General features: G+C 42.1%; 1 protein-coding gene across 1 annotated transcript in view; it reads left to right on the forward strand.

Moving 5' to 3' along the window:
- The first annotated feature begins 260 nt into the window (after positions 1-260).
- Positions 261-21,580, forward strand: part of MTHFD2 (methylenetetrahydrofolate dehydrogenase (NADP+ dependent) 2, methenyltetrahydrofolate cyclohydrolase) — a 38,570-nt gene continuing 17,250 nt past the window's right edge. The window contains exons 1-2 of the mRNA XM_068975818.1: positions 261-361; positions 9,819-10,003. Coding sequence (XP_068831919.1) covers positions 261-361; positions 9,819-10,003 — 286 coding nt within the window. The remainder of the gene's footprint in view (positions 362-9,818; positions 10,004-21,580) is intronic.

Raw genomic sequence — 21,580 nt, forward strand, 5'->3', positions numbered from 1 at the left:
ATGGCCGGGCATCCCTGACGACTTTTGCCAGGGGCCCTTGCCTTGCTCAGCCAGTCTAGGCAAGCTCTCCAGTCTTCAGAGTCACGCTGGGGCTTCTCCAAGGTAAAGGAAGACAACGATTGGCTCCTTCAGCTCCAGCGGCCCAACAGACTGCAAGTGGAGAGCGGCAGGGACCAATGGGTGCCGGCAGGAGGCGAGGCCTGCCACGCTGCAGCGGTATAACCGTGCGGTCAGCGCGCGTATCTTTCCCCGCGCTGACGATGGCCGCAGCCTCCTTTATAACCACTCTGGTCACCCGACTGCTCCGGTCCGCGCAGAGTGGCCGCCTCCATCAACGCCCTTTCCACCTCTCGGCAGTGCGGTAAGAGGGTCGGCGGGCTGGGTCAGCGCGGAAAACCGAGGGGAGCTGAGAGCCGGCCCGCCTAGGTACGCCTTTCTGGAGCATCTCGGTCCCGGGCTGTGGTGGTCACAGAGAGGGGTGTGATGGGGCGACGCGGCAGCCCAGCGTGGCCTCAGTGTACCGCTCGGGCTCTCGCTCGGCGTGTGGGCTGAGCCCGGGAGCCCGCCTTTCGGGAAGGAGCCGGTCTCCGGCCAGCTCCGGGCGTTGCCCTGTCCCGAGGCCAGTCCGCCGGTGGGACGGCGCCCACGGTGTGGAGCAGAGGTGCAGGCGGGCTCTGGGGCGCCACGATTTACGTGGGAGCATACAGAAGTCACAGGCCAGGACCGACCTTGGCCGTGAAAACGAGAGCTGGAAAGCCGAGACGTTTTGGCGAGCGCGAGTAAGAGTTGTTAAGTTAGCAGCCTTCTGCGACCCGCCCCTTCCCGGAACCCTAGCGGCGGAGAGGGTTAAAGCAGTCTGATGAAATCCACAAGCTTTGCTCGCCCGGTACCAGCACTTCCCTCTTCCTCCAGGTTGTGGATGTGGCTCACGCTGCTCTACAAGCTGCTCCTTTCCCTCCCAAGAGAATAATCAATGTGCAGTGGCCCCCGGGACGTTGACTGCAGCCCGCCTGGAGTTGGTCAGTGCCAGATCAAGTAAACTGAGGTGGTGAACACCCGGGAAGAGAAGAGGGAAAGCTCCGTTTGAGTTTTCTTCAGTTCAGTTCAGTCGTTCAGTCTTGTCCTACTCTTTGCGACCCCATGAATCGCAGCACGCTAGGCCTCCCTGTCCATCACCAACTCCCGGAGTTCACTCAAACTCATGTCTATCGAGGCGGTGATGCCATCCAGCCATCTCATCCTCTGTCGTCCCCTTCTTCTCCTGCCCCCAATCCCTCCCAGCATCTTGGGAGGTTATACCTATTTCATGATCTCTCTGGACCACAAATTCCCATTCTAAACATAGATTGAAGAGTTTTGGGGGGAGGGAGAGCTGTGATTTCAGTTCCCTAAAGATATGCACCCTCTTTCCTTTCAGTCTTTAGAGCTTATTTGTAACAGCAGCCCCTTTATCCAGGTACTGTGCTAGGCTGTGCGTTATTCAGAGATGGTAAAAAAACGGCTCTTTCTTTAGTGCAACTTCCCTACCTGTCAAGGGGCAGAACAGTGTAATTTCCAATCAGTGTAAAAATGCTGTTAGAGATGTTTTCCAAGGTGCTGTTGGAACACAGAATGGGGATTAATGCATTAAAAAAAAATATTTGAGACTTCCCTGGTGGTACAATGGATAAGAATCCACCTGCCAATGAAGGAGCACAGGCTGGATCCCTGGTTGGGGAAGATTCCACATGCGGTGGGGCAGCTGAGCCCATGTGCCACAAACACTAAGCCTGCCAGTTGCAGTTACTGGAGCCTGTGCTCCTGGCCGCCTGTGCTCCCAGGGCCGCAAGAGAAGCCACCACCATGAGAAGCCTGCGCTTGGCAAGGAAGAGTAGCCCCTGCTTGCCGCAACCAGAGAAAGCCCGCAGGCAACAATGAAGGCCCAGCACAACCAAAAATAAAACTAATTCATTAACATAAAAATATTAATTTATTTGGCTGTACTGGGTCTTAGTTGCGGGAAGTGGGATCTAGTTCCCTGACCAGGGATGGAACTGATCCCCTGCATTGGGAGGTCCGAGTTCTAGCCACTGGACCATCAGGGAAGTCTCTAACGCATTGTTGGAAGATTTCCGAGGAGACGTTCAAGGATTTTCTTAGTCTGACCCTGATCTGCCTTTCCAGCCCCATGTTTTATTACTCTCTGTTCTCCTCCCTCTTACTCCCTTCCTGAGTTCTGGCCACATGTGGTTCCATGATTGGAAGGAGATTTATAAGGAGCTTCCAGTTTGTAATCTAAAGAACTGGAACAGTTTGCTCACACTGTCTAGTAACCAGTGTCCTCCTTTCACTTTTCTGGATGAATAGGTTTCCACATTTCTGAAGGTAGTAAGTACATTTAGTATTCAGGCTTCTGATGTATTGCTTTGATTACTGCTAGTTGGTAAATAAAATGTCTTTTAAAAATATAGGTCTGCATGTGTCCCTTTGGGTGGGTGGGTGGGTGGGGGTAGTGTGAGAGTTTTCATGGTTAGATAGTATTGTAGACCATGGGGTATAGGGAAAAAAAAGAACTTTGGAGGCAGAAGTTTGTGTTTGAATTTTGTTACTATTGTTTCAGTTTCTTGTTCTGTATAATGGGCTTATTATAATAGTCCCAAGTAACTGAGACCAATACAATTATTTCTGTGACCAAGTGAACTAATTTAAGGGAGTTGGTGATGGACAGGGAGGCCTGGCGTGATGCGATTCATGGGGTCGCAAAGAGTCGGACACAACTGAGCGACTGAACTGAACTGAACTGAAGTAACTGAGAGTAATGTATGTAAAGCTCTAACTGAAATGTCTAGTGTTTAATAAATATAGAGTTCCATCTCCCTCTGTGTCTTTGTTCACTCATTACTGACTAGTTAGTAGATAACAGAACTCTTTCCAAAATGTCATGATCATGAATTGTAAATTATATCTGATACTAATTTTTCATGGAAAATCTACTACTATAATCTATTAAATTAGGAGAGTGAAGATGCTACTGACAGATTTTGGTTTTTGATTTTGGTTTTTAATTTTATTTGGACAGTCCTTCAGTCCTTTCTAGTCTGTTGATTCATAATTTTAAGGGAAATTTTCCTAAACACATTTGTGAAAGCACTTCTAAATAAGTGTTAGCTAATATGGTTAATACATTTTGGATTCGCTGTGGGACTAATTCAGTCTCCATTTCCATTTATTCTGGGGTAGCAGTAACTTTCAGGGAAGGCAATGGCACCCCATTCCAGTACTCTTGCCTGGAAAATCCCATGACTGGAAGAGCCTGGTAGGCTGCAGTCCATGGGGTCGCTAAGAGTCGGGCACGACTGAGTGACTTTACTTTCACTTTTCACTTTCATGCATTGGAGAAGGAAATGGCAACCCACTCCAGTGTTCCTGCCTGGAGAATCCCAGGGATGGGGGAGCCTGGTGGGCTGCCGTCTATAGGGTCGCACAGAGTCGGACACGACTGAAGCGACTTAGCAGCAGCAGCAGCAGTAACTTTATCTGCCCTTCAGCAAAAAAAGTTAAAAAGTTGGGAAATTAGGTAATGAGGCCCTCATAGGACTGTGTTTCACATTTGGCAGAGCTGTGGTCCAAGGAGGAAAGCTAAAACAATTATATTATGAAAAATACTTATTGCACTGTGGCTTTGTTTTGGCTCTTGTTACTGTTTGACTTTTTTTTTTTTTTTTTTAAAGCAAATTGGCATAACATCCAGAACTTGCCTCTGAAATTTGGAACACTGGTTTCTTCCAGAACCCTGTGTCCTTAGCTTTATTATATCATGCTTAGCCCAAATGTGCTGCTACCATTTTCTCTTACGTTTACTACTTTCAAAAGGAACTTTTTAATGAAGTGAAATCTAACTTCACTCAATATTTTTTATAGATCCTTATGAGTATATAAATAAATAAATATATCTATTCTATTGTTAAAGATGTGTCTCTGTAAATCTAACCAACAGAAGAGAGTTAGAAATTAATTTTTAGTTAATATATATGCTTAGCACTTTATATCTTATTTCATTCAATATAAATTACTGTCCTAAGCCCTTTTAAACTAATCTTTCACTCTATTTCTGTCCCAGGACAGATATTTTCGGTATTATCATAGATCAAGAATGTTGCCAGGGGTACTTGTATCAGCAAAGCCCTTTTGAAGAAGTTCCCTTCAACCCTAAATCTGAAATGGATTTGTAAATATTAATGTGTTTTCCTTAATTTCCTTAATATACCATGAATATATATGAAATGTTGTTACATATTTTACACTCTACTAGTATTATCAAGTAAAATCTAGGTAAAAGCATTTGGTTTGCTATAAAACTGTGGTATCTTTTAAAAATGTTTATTTTATTTATTTATTTTCCAGGTCTTAGTTGCTACATGTGGGATCTTAGTTGTGGCATGCAAACTCTTAGTTGTGGCATGTGGGATGTAGTTCCCTGACCAGGGATTGAACTCGGGGCCCCTGCATTGGGAGTGTGGGTTCCTCTTAGCCACAGGACCACCAGGGAAGTCTGTTGATACCATCTTAATATCTCAAAAGATGGAAATACAGATTAATATAAGGTTTAGGTATAAAATTACTGCATTACATGTAAGACACTGAGACTTGGTTTAAAGTAGGTATTTAATCACAATGCAACTTAAAAGCAGGCATTGAAGACTTAGACTGTTAGAGCGTTAGCTTTAACATTTTTAATTAACAGTGGCCTGGCAAATTAATTATATCTGACCACACAAAATATCCAGTACCTTGATGTCATCCCTGAGTGTTAAATATGTGCTGTTAAAAAAAAAAATATGTGCTATAAGGGGAAATAGACTGTTTCAGTGTTTCAAAGAATTATATTCTTAATTAATGTTGAGTTGTAGCATTCCTTATGACACTGGGGACAAAAATCTGAAGGGAAAGTCTTGTTTTCAGTGGGGGTCCTTTTTCTTAATGTACACTTTCTTGTTCTACTTGAAGTAATGTGAACTTTATTGTATAGATATATGTGGAAATAAGAAAGCCAGGAATCTTCCATACTGGAACCCAGGAAGAGTTGCATAATCAGTTGTGATTAGGGAGAGACAGACTTTCAGAGATCTGAACATATTTGAGGGACTACAGGTTCTTCTAGATCTGAGTTGTCTTATTGTCTGTCCCCTAACAAGCAGTTTCTCATCCCTGTGATTCTCATATGTGAATGTAGGTCAGAGAGAGGCTCTTACTGATCTGGTTCCCTACCACTACTCCTGATACATAAGCTTTTGCACCAACTAGACTGCAGGCCAGCCTAGAAATTGTTCTGGGCATCAGATGCTCCTGGTGTGTCAGCTGTGGATGGGGTACTGAGGTCTTGTGGTAGAGCACACTGCCATCGATGAGATGGATTTGCCCTAGTCCCCCTTCCAATCCCTATTCTTTTTAAATTAATTTTTGGTTGTGCTGGGTCTTCCTTGCTGTGCGATGGCTGTCTCTAGCTGCTACACACGGGGGCTTCTCCTCGTTACAGTGCACAGGCTTCTCATTGCGTGGCACGGCTTGCTGCAGAGCATGGGCTTTAGGTGTGCGGGCTTCTGTAGGGGCAACTCACAGGCCGTAGAGCGATGGCTTCCTAGCTATGCCACATGGGCTTAGCTGCCCTGAGGTATGTGGGATTTTCCTGGATCAGGGATTGAAACTGTGTCCCCTGCGTTGGAAGGTGGATTCTTATCCACTGTACCACCAGGGAAGTCCACAATCCCTGTCCTTCTGAAAAATCTTTTTGAGGAAGGACTATGGAGAGGAGTTGTCCTTGTTGTGTCTGACTCTTTGTGACCCCATGGACTGCAGCACGCCAGACTTCCCTGTTCTTCACCATCTCCTGGAGTTTGCTCATAATGGCACCCCACTCCAGTACTCTTGCCTGGAAAATCCCATGGACGGAGGAGCCTGGTAGGCTGCAGTCCATGGGGTCGTGAAGAGTCGGACATGACTGAGTGACTTCCCTTTCACTTTTCACTTTCATGCATTGGAGAAGGATATGGCAACCCACTCCAGTGTTCTTGCCTGGAGAGTCCCAGGGACGGGGGAGCCTGGTGGGCTGCCGTCTATGGCATCGCACAGAGTCACACGACTGAAGTGACTTAGCAGCAGCAGCAGCGTGTCCATTGAGTCGGTGATGCCATCTAACTGACTCATTCTCTGTGGCACGCTTCTCCTTCTGCCCTCAATCTTTCCCAGCATCAGGGTCTTTTCCAGTGAGTTGGCTGTTCCCATTAAGTGGCCAAAGTTTTGGAGCTTTAGCTTCAAGCAGCAGTCCTTTCAGTGCATAGTCAGGGTTGATTTCCCTTAGGATTGACTGGTTTGATCTCTTTGCCATCCAAGAGACTCTCAAGAGTCTTCTCCAGCACCACAGTTCAAAAGCATCAGTTCTTCGGTGTTCAGCCTTCTTTATGGTCCAACTTTTACATCTGTAAACGACTACTGGAAAAACCATAGCTTTGACTATGGACCTTTGTCGGCAAAGTGATGTCTCTGCTTTTTAATATGCTGTCTAGGTTTATCATAGCTTTTCTTCCAAGGAGCAAGTGTCTTTTAATTTCATGGCTGCAATCACGATCTGCAGTGATTTTGGAGCCCAAGAAAATAAAATCTGTCACTGTTTCCACTTCCCCCCCTTCTATTTATCATGAAGTGATGGGGCTGAATGCCATGGTCTTAGTTTATGGAATGTTGAATTTTAAGCCACCTTTTTCACTCTTCTCTTTCACCCTAATCAAGAGGCTCTTTAGTTCTTCTTCAATTTCTGCCAGGAGGGTGGTGTCATCTGCATATCTGAGGTTATTAATATTTCTCCCAGCAGTTTTGATTCCAACTTGTGCTTCATCCAGCCCAGCATTTCTCATGAGGTACTCTGCATATAAGTTAAATAAGCAGGGTGACAGTATGCAGCCTTGACATATTCCTTTTCTGATTTGGAACCAGTCTGTTGTTCCATGTCCGGTTCTAACTGTTGCTTCTTGACCTGCATACAGATTTCTCAGGAGGCAAGTCAGGTGGTCTGGTATTCCCATCTCTTGAAGAATTTCCCACAGTTTGTAGTGATCCACACAGTCAAAGGCTTTAGTGTACATAATCAATGAAGCAGAAATAGATGTTTTTCTGGAATTCACTTGCTTTCTCTGTGATCCAACAAATGTTGGCAATTTGGTCTCTGGTCCTTCTGCCTTTTCTAAACCCAGCTTGTACCTCTGGAAGTTCTCAGTTCATCCTACTGAAGCCTAGCTTGAAGGATTTTGAGCATTACCTTGCTAGCATGTGAAATGAGTGCAGTTGTGTGGTAGTTTGAACATTCTTTGGTGTTGCCCTTCTTTGAGATTGGAATGAAGACTAATTTTTCCAGTCCCGTAGCCACTCCTGAGTTTTCCAGATTTGCTGACATATTGAGTGTAGCACTTTATCCAGGTCATTAAGACCTTTTTTGTATAGTTCTTCTGTGTATACTTGCCACTTCTTAATCTCTTCTGCTTCTGTTGAGTCCCCTACCCTTTCTGTTCTTTGTACTTTCCATCATGCATGAAATGTTCACTTAATATCTCCAGTTTTCTTGAACAGATCTCTAGTCTTTCCCATCCTATTAATTTCCTCTATTTGTTTGCATTGTTCACTTAAGACGAATTTCTTAGCTGTCTTTGCTATTCCCTGGAACTCTGTATTCAGAAAGGTATATCTTTCCCTTTATCCCTTGCATTTTGCTTCTCTTTCCTCAGCTATTTGTAAAGCCTCCTCAGACAACCACTTTGCCTTCTTGCATTTCTTTTTCTTTGGGATGGTTGATCACTGCCTCCTGTACAATGTTAAACCTCCATCCATGGTTCTTTAGGCACTCTGTCTACCAGATCTAATCCCTTGAATCTATTTGTCACCTCCATTGTATAAGCATAAGGGGTTTGATTTAGGTCATACCTGGATGGCCTAGTGGTTTTCCTGATTTTCTTCAATTTTAGCCTGAAATTTTGCAGTAGGTATTGTCCAGTATATTGTTTATTGGTTTAACTGCATAATATTATTTAAATATTTTAAAGTACATATAGATTAAAAGCCAATTCACTAACTGGGAAATGATTCAAAACATATGACTAGATGCTAACACGGGCAAAATGTAAACTACAAATGGCATATAAGCATAGAGAACAAACTAACATCATAGTGGTGAGAGATCAAACAAATTAACAACATTGCAAATTAACAACATTTTTTTTTTTTTTTTTTTTGCCTACAGTTGTCAGACATCAGGAGGCAGGATGGTATAGCATTAAGAACCTAGACTCTGGATTCAGAAGAGCTACACATGACATCTAGTGACATGACATTATGTCAAGTAGTAGTTATCAGTTACTTAAATTCTCCAAGTTTAGAATTAATGGTAGTAATTATTTCAATCAATTTTATTTTCTTAAATATGTAGCTGGACACAGATTTACCCCTTGAACCTCTCCTTCAGATTTTAGTTGTCCCTTAATTAGGAACTATGTAGTCTAATCTAAACCTTTAGTTTGGGAAAGTTTGTTTTTTCCAGTTTTACTCAGAAGTAATTGACATACATCACATCCTTAGTAACTCGGTGATGAAGAATCCGCCTGCAATACAGGAGACACACGTTTGATCCCTGGGTCAGGAAGATCCCCTGGAGAAGGAAATGGCAGCCCACTCCAGTATTCTGTCTAGGAAATCCCAAGAACAGAGGAGCCTGGTGGGCTACAGTCCACGGGGTCTCAGGAAAGTCGGACATGACCTAGCAACTTAACAACAACAATTGACATGCATCTCTGTGTAAGTTTAAGGTACACTGCCTGATGGTGTGATTTACATACATTGTGAAATGATTACCACAATAGGTTTAGTTAAAATTCATCATTTCATATAGATGTATGTTTTAAAAAAATATTTATTTAATCTTTGGCTGTGCTGGGTCTTTCTTCCTGCACGCATTCTTTCTCTAGTTTTGGCAAGCTGGGCTACTCTCTAGCTGTGGTGCTCCAGCTTCTCATTGCGGTGACTTTTGTCTTGTTGTGGCCCATGGGCTCAGTTGTCCTGTGGCATGTGGGATCTTCTGGACCAGGGATCAAACCTGTGTCCTCTGCATTGCAAGGCAGATTCTTAACCACTGATCACCAGAGAAACCCTCATATAGATATTGTTATAAAAATAAAAAATATAAAAATTCTCCTTGTGATGAGAACTCTTAGGATCTCTTATTTTAGCAAGCTTTCTATATATTATACAGCAGTGGTAACTAAAGTCTTCACTGTATGTAGTACATTATGTCCCTAGTGCTTATTAATCTTATAACTAGAAGTTTGTACAGTCATCCTTCATTATATGAGTAGGATTGTTTCAGGAACCCCAAGGATACCAAAATTCCCAGATGCTCTAAGTCCCTTATATAAAATGGCATGGTATTTGTATATAACCTATCCTTCCATATACTTTAAATCATCTCTAGATTATTTATTTAAAATACCTAATACCATGTAAATGCTGTGTAGATAGTTGTAAATACAATGTAAATGCTATGTAAATAGTTGCTAGGTGCTGGGCAAATTCATGTTTTGCTTTTTGGAATTTCCTTCCAAGTATCTTCAACCATGGGTTGGTGAATCCTTGAATGGGGGACCAATAAATAGAAGGGCCCACTATGCCTTTTAACCATCTTCTTCCAACTCCTCCTCCCCTTCCACCCAAAGTTTTTGGTACTTAATAACACTTTTGTAGTCTTTATTCTTCACAAAAATTCAAGCTATTTGTTTTTGTGATTCTATTGCCTTCTGCAGAAATGAAGCTGTTATCATTTCTGGAAAGAAACTTGCTGAGCAGATCAAGCAGGAAGTGCGGCAGGAGGTGGAAGAGTGGGTGGCGTCAGGCAACAAGCGGCCACACCTGAGCGTGGTTCTGGTTGGAGAGAATCCTGCAAGTCAGTCCTATGTCCTCAACAAAACCAGAGCTGCTGCCAGCGTGGGTATGTGTCACTCTCAGACCCCAACTACTGTTAAATTGAGATTTAATCTGAGGCAAACTCTATTGTAACTTACACTTCTTTTTTCTGCTTAGAAAACCCAAACAGAGGAGACTAATGTGATTCAACTGAATCCAAATATTTGTCAGAAAGAAATCAGGCTGTATGTTGGGGAGGAGGTTTATAGACTAGGACTGGAGGAATATGGTTGGTTTCTTGGTGTCTTCTGGAATGTAATTTAAATTCTGTTACAGGCTAACTTTGATAAGTGACCTTGACCACTGTTTACATCTGCTTTCCTTGAGCAATGAGTCTGTGGCTAAACTATCTGAGCATTTGGTTGAGGAGACCTCAGTGATGTGGCCTAGAATACAGTCATGGATTTGCAGGAAATGACTCTAGCTTCCTTGAAATAGGCTGTGGTTTCTCCACCAATGGGTTCCAAAGCCAATTAAATCATACAGTTTAGACATGGTTGAAAGTTTGGATGCAGAAGGAGTAGGTCTGAATGATTGGAGGTTTGGGGCTTCTCTGTGGGTCAGTGTTCTGAGCACTGTGTGCCCGCCCTTCTGAAGGGCTGTGAGACCACTGCACCATGAGCCCTTGGCATACTCTGTTTTTTATCACTGAGGATTGAGGCCCCCTGCCGTCTTCACTGAAAAACCTTTAGAGTTTCCCTAGTAGTTCAGCGGTAAAGAATCTACCCGCTAATGCAGGAGACACAAGTGCAGTCGCTGATCTGGGAAGAGCCCATGTGCCATGGAGCTGGTAAGCCCATGCACCGCAACTGTTGAGCTTCTCCACAAGAGAAGCTTTGTTGCAATGAGTCTGTGCACTGCAGCTGGAGGGCAGACCCCACTGACCACAACTAGAGAGAAGCCCACGCAGTAACTAAGACCCAGCACGGCCAAAGTAATTATAAACAAAATTAGAAAAGTAAAACCTTTAGAACGTCTGGAAGCTAGTAAGCTATGGCTTTCTAAGACCTTGGAATGGGAGGTAGCATGGTATAGTGGAAAGAAGGTGGACTTTGGAACCACAAAGACTGGCTTTGTCACTAGCCGGCTTATGTTTCAGTTTCTCTGAGCCTTGTCTATAAGATGAGGTTAATGATAATTATGTAGCATAATAGATAGAAAGTATCAAGCTAGTACTCTTTTAGTGTTGAGAAGTTACTCAAGGTTACCTGTGAGCCTGTTCAAACTTTCCAGCTACCAGGGCAGTTGTGATGATTAAAAGCCTTGCTGATAGTGTGGCAAGCAGTGTAGCCTTGCCTCAATAAATGCCTCTATTTTATTTTATTCTTTTATTCTTCAAATACTTTTGCCTAAAAATTTTAAAGGAGTTTTTATTGGAGTATAATTCTTTCTACAGTGTTGTATTCCTTTCTTGTTATAGCAAAGTGAATCAGTCATTGTTCTCCAGGCACCAGTCTTGCCTGACTCTTTGCAACTCCACGGACTGCAGCACTCCAGGCCTCCCTGTCCCTCACCATCTCCCAGAGTTTGCCCAGCTTCATGTCCATTGAATTGGTGATGCCATCCAACCATCTCATCCTCTTTTGCCCTCTTCTCCTCCTGCCCTCAATCTTTTCCAGGATCAGGGTCTTTTTCAATGAGTCAGCTGTTCACGTCAGGTGGCCAGAGTATTGGAGCTTCAGCATCAGTCCTTCCAATGAGTATTCAGGGTTGATTTCCTTTAAGATTGACTGGTCTGATTTCCTTGTTTTCCAAGGGCCTTTGAGTCTTCTCCAGCACCTCATTTTGAAGGCATCAGTTCTTCGGCGCTCTGCCTTCTTTATTGTCCAGCTCTCACATCTCTTCATGACTACTGGAAAGACCACAGACTTGACTATATAGACCTTTGTCAGCAAAGTGATATCTTCGCTTTTTAACACACTGTCTAGGTTTGTCATAGCTTTCCTGCCAAAAAATAGTAGTCTTTTAATTTTATGGCTGCAGTCACCATCCACTGTGATTTTAGAGCCCAAGAAGAGGAAATTTTTCACTGCTTCTGTCTTCTCCCCTTCTCTTTGCCATGAAATGATGGGACTGGATGCCATGATCTTAGTTTTTTTATATTGAGTTTTAAGCTGGCTTTTTTACTCTCCTCCTTTGCCCTCATCAAGAGGCTCTTTACTTCCTCTTTGCTTTCTGCAGTTTAAGTGGTATCATCCACATGTCTTAGGTTGTTGATATTTCTCCTGGCAATCTTGATTCCAGCTTGTGCTTCATCTAGCCTGGCATTTTGCATAATGTACTCTGTGTATAAGTTAAATAAAAGGGTGACAATAAACAGCCTGTCGTACTCCTTTCTCAATCCTGAACCAGTCACTTATTCCATGTCTGGTTTAAACTGTTGCTTCTTGATCTGGGTACAGATTTCTCAGGAGGCAGGTAAGATGTTCTGGTATTCCCATCTCTTTAAGAGTTTTCTACAATTTGTTATGATCTACACAGGTAAAGTCTTTTTTTTTTTTTTTAATTAATTTTTTTAAATTTAATTTTAAAATCTTTAATTCTTACATGTGTTCCCAAACATGAAACCCCCTCCCACCTCCCTCCCCATAACATCTCTGTGGGTCATCCCCATGCACCAGCCCCAAGCATGCTGTATCCTGCGTCAGACATAGACTGGCGATTCAATTCTTACATGATAGTATACATGATAGAATGCCATTCTCCCAAATCATCCCACCCTCTCCCTCTCTCTCTGAGTCCAAAAGTCCGTTATACACCGCTGTGTCTTTTTTCCTGTCTTGCATACAGGGTCGTCATTGCCATCTTTCTAAATTCCATATATATGTGTTAGTATACTGTATTGGTGTTTTTCTTTCTGGCTTACTTCACTCTGTAGAATCGGCTCCAGTTTCATCCATCTCATCAGAACTGATTCAAATGAATTCTTTTTAACGGCTGAGTAATACTCCATTGTGTACCTGTACCAAAGCTTTCTTATCCATTCATCTGCTGATGGACATCTAGGTTGTTTCCATGTCCTGGCTATTATAAACAGTGCTGCGATGAACATTGGGGTACATGTGTCTCTTTCAATTCTGGTTTCCTCGGTGTGTATGCCCAGCAGTGGGATTGCTGGGTCATAAGGTAGTTCTATTTGCAATTTTTTAAGGAATCTCCACACTGTTCTCCATAGTGGCTGTACTAGTTTGCATTCCCACCAACAGTGTAGGAGGGTTCCCTTTTCTCCACACCCTCTCCAGCATTTATTGCTTGCAGATTTTTGGATCGCAGCCATTCTGACTGGTGTGAAGTGGTACGTCATTGTGGTTTTGATTTGCATTTCTCTGATAATGAGTGATGTTGAGCATCTTTTCATGTGTTTGTTAGCCATCCGTATGTCTTCTTTGGAGAAATGTCTATTTAGTTCTTTGGCCCATTTTTTGATTGGGTCGTTTATTTTTCTGGACTTGAGCTGCATAAGTTGCTTGTATATTTTTGAGATTAGTTGTTTGTCAGTTGCTTCATTTGCTATTATTTTCTCCCATTCAGAAGGCTGTCTTTTCACCTTGCGTATATTTTCCTTTGTTGTGCAGAAGCTTTTAATTTTAATTAGATCCCATTTGTTTATTTTTGCTTTTATTTCCAGAATTCTGGGAGGTGGATCATAGAGGATCCTGCTGTGATTTATGTCTGAGAGTGTTTTGCCTATATTCTCCTCTAGGAGTTTTATAGTTTCTGGTCTTACATTTAGATCTTTAATCCACTTTGAGTTTATTTTTGTGTGCGGTGTTAGAAAGTGATCTAGTTTCATTCTTTTACAAGTGGTTGACCAGTTTTCCCAGCACCACTTGTTAAAGAGATTGTCTTTACTCCATTGTATATTCTTGCCTCCTTTGTCAAAGATAAGGTGTCCATATGTGTGTGGATTTATCTCTGGGCTTTCTATTTTGTTCCATTGATCTATATGTCTGTCTTTGTGCCAGTACCATACTGTTTTGATGACTGTGGCTTTGTAGTAGAGCCTGAAGTCAGGCAAGTTGATTCCTCCAGTTCCATTCTTCTTTCTCAAGATTGCTTTGGCTATTCGAGGTTTTTTGTATTTCCATACAAATCTTGAAATTATTTGTTCTAGTTCTGTGAAAAATATGGCTGGTAGCGTGATAGGGATTGCGTTTAATTTGTAAATTGCTTTGGGTAGTATACTCATTTTCACTATATTGATTCTTCCAACCCATGAACATGGTATATTTCTCCATCTATTAGTGTCCTCTTTGATTTCTTTCATCAGTGTTTTATAGTTTTCTATATATAGGTCTTTAGTTTCTTTGGGTAGATATATTCCTAAGTATTTTATTCTTTTTGTTGCAATGGTGAATGGAATTGTTTCCTTAATTTCTTTTTCTACTTTCTCATTATTAGTGTATAGGAATGCAAGGGATTTCTGTGTGTTGATTTTATATCCTGCAACTTTACTATATTCATTGATGAGCTCTAGTAATTTTCTGGTGGAGTCTTTAGGGTTTTCCATGTAGAGGATCATGTCATCTGCAAACAGTGAGAGTTTTACTTCTTCTTTTCCAGTTTGGATTCCTTTTATTTCTTTTTCTGCTCTGATTGCTGTGGCCAAAACTTCCAGAACTATGTTGAATAGTAGCGGTGAAAGTGGACACCCTTGTCTTGTTCCTGACTTTAGGGGAAATGCTTTCAATTTTTCACCATTAAGGATAATGTTTGCTGTGGGTTTGTCATACATAGCTTTTATTATGTTGAGGTATGTTCCTTCTATTCCTGCTTTCTGGAGAGTTTTTATCATAAATGGATGTTGAATTTTGTCAAAGGCCTTCTCTGCATCTATTGAGATAATCATATGGTTTTTATTTTTCAATTTGTTAATGTGGTGAATTACATTGATTGATTTGCGGATATTGAAGAATCCTTGCATCCCTGGGATAAAGCCCACTTGGTCATGGTGTATGATCTTTTTAATATGTTGTTGGATTCTGATTGCTAGAATTTTGTTGAGGATTTTTGCATCTATGTTCATCAGTGATATTGGCCTGTAGTTTTCTTTTTTTGTGACATCTTTGTCAGGTTTTGGTATTAGGGTGATGGTGGCCTCATAGAATGAGTTTGGAAGTTTACCTTCCTCTGCAATTTTCTGGAAGAGTTTGAGTAGGATAGGTGTTAGCTCTTCTCGAAATTTTTGGTAGAATTCAGCTGTGAAGCCGTCTGGACCTGGGCTTTTGTTTGCTGGAAGATTTCTGATTACAGTTTCAATTTCCGTGCTGGTGATGGGTCTGTTAAGATTTTCTATTTCTTCCTGGTTCAGTTTTGGAAAATTGTACTTTTCTAAGAATTTGTCCATTTCTTCCACATTGTCCATTTTATTGGCATACAACTGCTGATAGTAGTCTCTTATGATCCTTTGTATTTCTGTGTTGTCTGTTGTGATCTCTCCATTTTCATTTCTAATTTTATTGATTTGATTCTTCTCTCTTTGCTTCTTGATGAGTCTGGCTAGTGGTTTGTCAATTTTATTTATCCTTTCAAAGAACCAGCTTTTGGCCTTGTTGATTTTTGCTATGGTCTCTTTTGTTTCTTTAGCATTTATTTCTGCCCTAATTTTTAAGATTTCTTTCCTTCTACTAACTCTGGGGTTCTCCAATTCTTCCTTTTCTAGTTGCTTTAGTTGTAGAGTTAGGTTATTTATTTGACTTTTTTCTTGTTTCTTGAGGTATGCCTGTATTGCTATGAACTTTCCTCTTAGCACTGCTTTTATAGTGTCCCACAGGTTTTGGGTTGTTGTGTTTTCATTTTCATTAGTTTCTATGCATATTTTGATTTCTTTTTTGATTTCTTCTGTGATTTGTTGGTTATTCAGAAGTGTGTTGTTCAACCTCCATATGTTGGAATTTTTAGTAGTTTTTCTCCTGTAATTGAGATCTAATCTTAATGCATTATGGTCAGAAAAGATGCTTGGAATGATTTCGATTTCTTTGAATTTATCAAGTTTAGATTTATGGCCCAGGATGTGATCTATCCTGGAGAAGGTTCCACGAGCACTTGAAAAAAAGGTGAAATTCATTGTTTTGGGGTGAAATGTCCTATAGATATCAATTAGGTCTAATTGATCTAATGTATCATTTAAAGTTTGCGTTTCTTTGTTAATTTTCTGTTTAGTTGATCTGTCCATAGGTGTGAGTGGGGTATTAAAGTCTCCCACTATTATTGTGTTATTGTTGATTTCCCCTTTCATACTTGTTAGCATTTGTCTTACATATTGCGGTGCTCCTATATTGGGTGCATTTATATTTATAATTGTTATATCTTCTTCTTGGATTGATCCTTTGATCATTATGTAGTGGCCTTGTTTGTCTCTTTTCACAGCCTTTGTTTTAAAGTCTATTTTATCAGATATGAGTATTGCCACTCCTGCTTTCTTTTGGTCTCTATTTGCGTGGTATATCTTATTCCAGCCCTTCACTTTCAGTCTATATGTGTCCCTTGTTTTGAGGTGGGTCTCTTGTAAGCAGCATATAGAGGGGTCTTGTTTTTGTATCCATTCGGCCAGTCTTTGCCTTTTGGTTGGGGCGTTCAACCCATTTACGTTTAAGGTAATTATTGATAAGTATGATCCCGTTACCATTTACTTTATTGTTTTGGGTTCGGGTTTATACACCCTTTTCGGTTTCCTGTCTAGAGAATATCCTTTAGAATTTGTTGGAGAGCTGGTTTGGTGGTGCTGAATTCTCTCAGCTTTTGCTTGTCTGTAAAGCTTTTGATTTCTCCTTCGTATTTGAATGAGATCCTTGCTGGGTACAGTAATCTGGGCTGTAGGTTATTGTCTTTCATCACTTTAAGTATGTCTTGCCATTCCCTCCTGGCCTGAAGAGTTTCTATTGAAAGATCAGCTGTTATCCTTATGGGAATCCCCTTGTGTGTTATTTGTTGTTTTTCCCTTGCTGCTTTTAATATTTGTTCTTTGTGTTTGACCTTTGTTAATTTAATTAATATGTGTCTTGGGGTGTTTCGCCTTGGGTTTATCCTATTTGGAACTCTCTGTGTTTCTTGGACTTGGGTGATTATTTCCTTCCCCATTTTAGGGAAGTTTTCAACTATTATCTCCTCAAGGATTTTCTCATGATCTTTCTTTCTGTCTTCTTCTTCTGGGACTCCTATAATTCGAATGTTGGAGCGTTTCATATTGTCCTGGAGGTCTCTGAGATTGTCCTCGTTTCTTTTAATTCGTTTTTCTTGTTTCCTCTCTGATTCATTTATTTCTACCATTCTATCTTCTATTTCACTAATCCTATCTTCTGCCTCCGTTATTCTACTATTTGTTGCCTCCAGAGTGTTTCTGATCTCATTTATTGCATTATTCATTATATTTTGACTCTTTTTTATTTCTTCTAGGTCCTTGTTAAACCTTTCTTGCATCTTCTCAATCCTTGTCTCTAGGCTATTTATCTGTGATTCCATTTTGATTTCAAGATTTTGGATCATTTTCACTATCAATATTCGGAATTCCTTCTCAGGTAGATTCCCTACTTCTTCCTCTTTTGTTTGGTTTGGTGGGCAACTCTCCTGTTCCTTTACCTGCTGAGTATTCCTCTGTCTCTTCATCTTGGTTATATTGCTGCGTTTGGGGTGGTCTTTTTATATTCTGGTAATTTGTGGAGTTCTCTTTATTATGGAGCTTCCTCACTGTGGGTGGGGTTCTATCAGTGGCTTGTCAAGGTTTCCTGGTTAGGGAGGCTTGTGTTGGAGTTCTGGTGGGTGGAGCTGGGTTTCTTCTCTCTGGAGTGCAGTGGAGTGACCAGTGATGGGTTATGAGACATCAAAGGTTTTGGAATAATTTTGAGCTGCCTGTATATTCAAGCTCAGGGGAGTGTTCCTGTGTTGCTGGAGAATTTGAGTGATATGTCTTGTTTTGGAACTTGTTGGCCCTTGGGTGGAGCTTGGTTTCAGTGTAAGTATGAAGGCATTTGATGAGCTCCTATTGCTTAATGTTCCCTGAATTCAAGAGTTCTCTAATGTTTTCAGGCTTTGTATTTAAGCCTCCTGCTTCTGGTCTTCAGTTTTTACAGTAGCCTCTAGACTTCTCCATCTATACAGCACCGATGATAAAACATCTAGGTTAAAGATGAAGTTTCTCCACATTGAGGGACACTCAGAGAGGTTCACTGAGTTATAAGGAGAAGAGAAGATGGAGGGGGTAGTTAGAGGTAACTGGAATGAGATGCGGTGAGATCAAAAGAGGAGAGAGCAAGCTAGGCAGTAGTCACTTCCTTATGTGCGCTCTATAGTCTGGCCCGCTCAGAGGTATTTACGGAGTTATACAGGGAAGAGGAGAGGGAGGAAGTAGACAGAGGTGGCCAGGAGGATAAGAGAGAGGAATGAGAAGGAGAGAGACAAATCCTGCCAGTAACCAGTTCCTTAGGTGTTCTCCACTGTCTGGAACACACAGAGATTCACAGAGTTGGATAGAGAAGAGATGGGGGAGAAAAGAGACAGAGGCCACCTGGTGGAGAAAAAGGAGAGTCCATAGGAGAAGAGAGTGGTCAAGCCAGTAATCTCGCTCTCAGGTAAACTTGGGTAGTGAAGTTTGGGTTTTTAAATGAACAAAATTGACAACAAAAACCTAAGAGCAAAGGTTAAAAATCTAGAGTAGAGGTTGGATTTTCAAAAATACAATATTAAAGAAAAGAAGCAGAAGGAAAAAGCAGGAAAGAAAGAAAGAAAAAAAACCAAGAATTATTAAAAAAACAAACAAAAAAAACCCCACCAACAACCATCCAAAGGCTATATATGGTGTTTGCCTTAAAAAAAAAAAGTCTTTTTTTAAAAATAGTAATAATAGGTTATAGTAATAAAAATTAGAGGAGAAATAGAAGACTTAACAATAAAAAAAAAAAGGTTAGAAAAAAAAAGAAAAAAAAAAGGAATGATTTTTAAAATAGTAAAAATATATCTGGCCCTTCTCTGATGTTTTGGGCCATGTGGGATCACTTCCAAGGTGGTTCCCTCTGTTTAACTTCTTCCGTTTGCTGGTTTTTCAGGCTCACTAGTTCAGTCGCGCTGTGGGGAGGGGGGATGCCGCAAACAAATAGCGCTGTCGTGTGCTCACAGTGTCACAGCCCCTCTTGACCTGTCCCTTCTCGCGGCGCACAAACCGCTCCGGCTCTACGATGCACAGCCGGGAACCGTCTGGGGCCGGCCCTAGGCTGCGTGCACTTCCCGGTCCAAGCCGCTCAGGTTTGGCGCTCAGGCAGCCCTCAGAGGCACAGATTTGGCTGGGACTGCGCTTTGTGCCCTTCCCGGGACTGAGTAGCTCAGGAGTTTGGCGAGCGTGATCGCCGCGGCTTGTCACCTTTTCTGTCGCTGCTGCTCAACTTTCTGGGTGGACCGCTGGCGTCCCCGGTGAGGCAGATTGTGACTGTCCAGCACCCCCAGAAGTCTTAGCAAAGAAGCCCGCTTGCAGTTAGGTAAGTAAAGTCTCTCCGGGTCTGCAATTGCCCCTTTCCAGTCCTTACGGCTCTGGCTGCCTGTCCCCGGCGAGGGATGGTCTGCAGCCGGCTTTTTCCGCTCCGTCCTTTGTTCTGTGCTCGGTCCTGGCGGTGTCTTATGTTCGAGCTTTTCGTGCGGTAGCTATCCCACAGTCTGGTTTGCTAGCGCAAGTTAGATCGTTCTGGTTGCGCGTGGGGCGTTCCTGCCCGATTCTTACAAAGCACTGCAGCCCGCGCCTCCCGCGCGTCCCTGCCCTGCCCCCACTTCCCAATGGCGGATGCAGGCGTCTGTGCTGCTTTTCCGCTGGGGGAGTTACTGTTGGGCTTGTAATCTCTTGGTTTTAATTATTTCTTTATTTTTCCTTCCTGTTATGTTGCCCTCTGGGTTTCCAAGACTCGCCACAGACTCGGCAGGGAGAGTGTTTCCTGGTGTTTGGAAACCTCTCTTCTTAAAATTCCCTTCCTGGGACGGGCTTCCCTTCCCGGGACGGAGCTCCCTCCCCACCTCCTTTGTCTCCTTTTTCGTCTTTTATATTTTTTCCTACCTGTTTTTGAAGACAATGGTCTGCTTTTCTGGTTGCCTGCTGTCCTCTGCCAGCCTACAGAGGTTGTTTTGTGGAGTTTGCTCAGCGTTGAAATGTTCTTTTGAGGAATTTGTGAGGGAGAAAGTGGTCTTCCCGTCCTATTCCTCCGCCATCTTTATGCTCCTCGACACAGGTAAAGTCTTTAGCATAGTTAATGAAGTAGAGATAGATTTTTTTTCTGGAATTCCCCTGCCTTCTCTGTGATCCAGTGAATGTTGGCAGTTTGATCTCTGGTTCCTTTGCCTTTTCTAAACCCAGCTTGAACATCTGAAAGTTCTCAGTTCATATAGTGCTGAAGCCTAGCTTAGAAGATTTTGAGCATAACCTTACTAGCATGGGAAGTGAATGCAACTGTCCAGTAATTTTGAACATTCTTTAGTACTGCCCTTCTTGGGAATTGGGATGAATATTGGCCTTTTCCAGTCTGTGGCCACTGCTGGACTTTCTAAATTTGCTGACACATTGAGTGCAGCACTTTAATAGCATCATCTTTGAGGATTTTAAATAGTTCTGCCGGAATTCTATCACCTCCATTAGCTATATTGGCAGCAGTGCCTAAGGCCCACTTGACTTCACGTTCCAGGATATCTGGCTCTGAGTGAGAGACTACACCATTGTGGTTACCTGGGTCATTAAGATCTTTATTGTACAATTCTTCAGTGTATTCGTTCCACCTCTTCTTGATCTCGTCTGCTTCTATTAGGTCTTTACCATTTCTGTCCTTTATTGTGGCCATCTTTGAATTGAAATGTTCCTTTGATATTTCTAATTGTCTTGAAGAGATCCCTAGTCTTACCCTTTCTGTTGTTTTCCTCTGTTTCTTTGCATTGTTCATTGAAGAAGGCCTTCTTGTCCCTCGTTGCTATTCTCTGGAACTCTGCATTTAGTTGGTATACCTTTCCCTTTCTCCCTTGTTTTTTGCTTCTCTTCTTTCCTCAGCTATTTGTAGAACTGTCGTATGTATACATATATCCTCTTTTTGGATTTCCTTCCCATTTAGGTCACACAGAGCATTAAGTAGAGTTCCCTGTGCTAGACAGTTGTTCTTGTTGTTGTTTAGTCACCAAGTCGTATCTGACTGTTTGCAACCCTGTGGACTGTAACACACCAGGCTCCTCTCTCCATGGAATTTCCAAGGCAAGAATTCTGGAGTGGGTTGCCATTTTCTTTTCCAGGGGATCTTCCCTACCCTGGTGTCAAACCCACATCTTCTGCTTTGGCAGGTGGATTCTTTACTACTGAACCACTAGGGAAGCCCTGTGCTATATGGTAGGTTCTCATTCAGTATCTCTTTTATACAGACCACCTTACTTGCCTCCTGGTAAATCTGTATGCAGGTCAAAAAGTAACAGTTAAAACCAGACATGGAACAAGTGACTGTTTCCAAGTTGGGAAAGGAGTATGACAAGGCTGTATATTGTCACCCTGCTTAACTTATATGCAGAGTGCATCATGTGAAATGCCAGACTAGATGAAGCACAAGCTGGAATCAAGATTCAGTTTAGTTCAGTTCAGTCACTCAGTCATGTC

Source organism: Capricornis sumatraensis, chromosome 1 (assembly GCF_032405125.1).
Source record: "Capricornis sumatraensis isolate serow.1 chromosome 1, serow.2, whole genome shotgun sequence".
NCBI classification, from domain to species: Eukaryota; Metazoa; Chordata; class Mammalia; order Artiodactyla; family Bovidae; genus Capricornis; species Capricornis sumatraensis.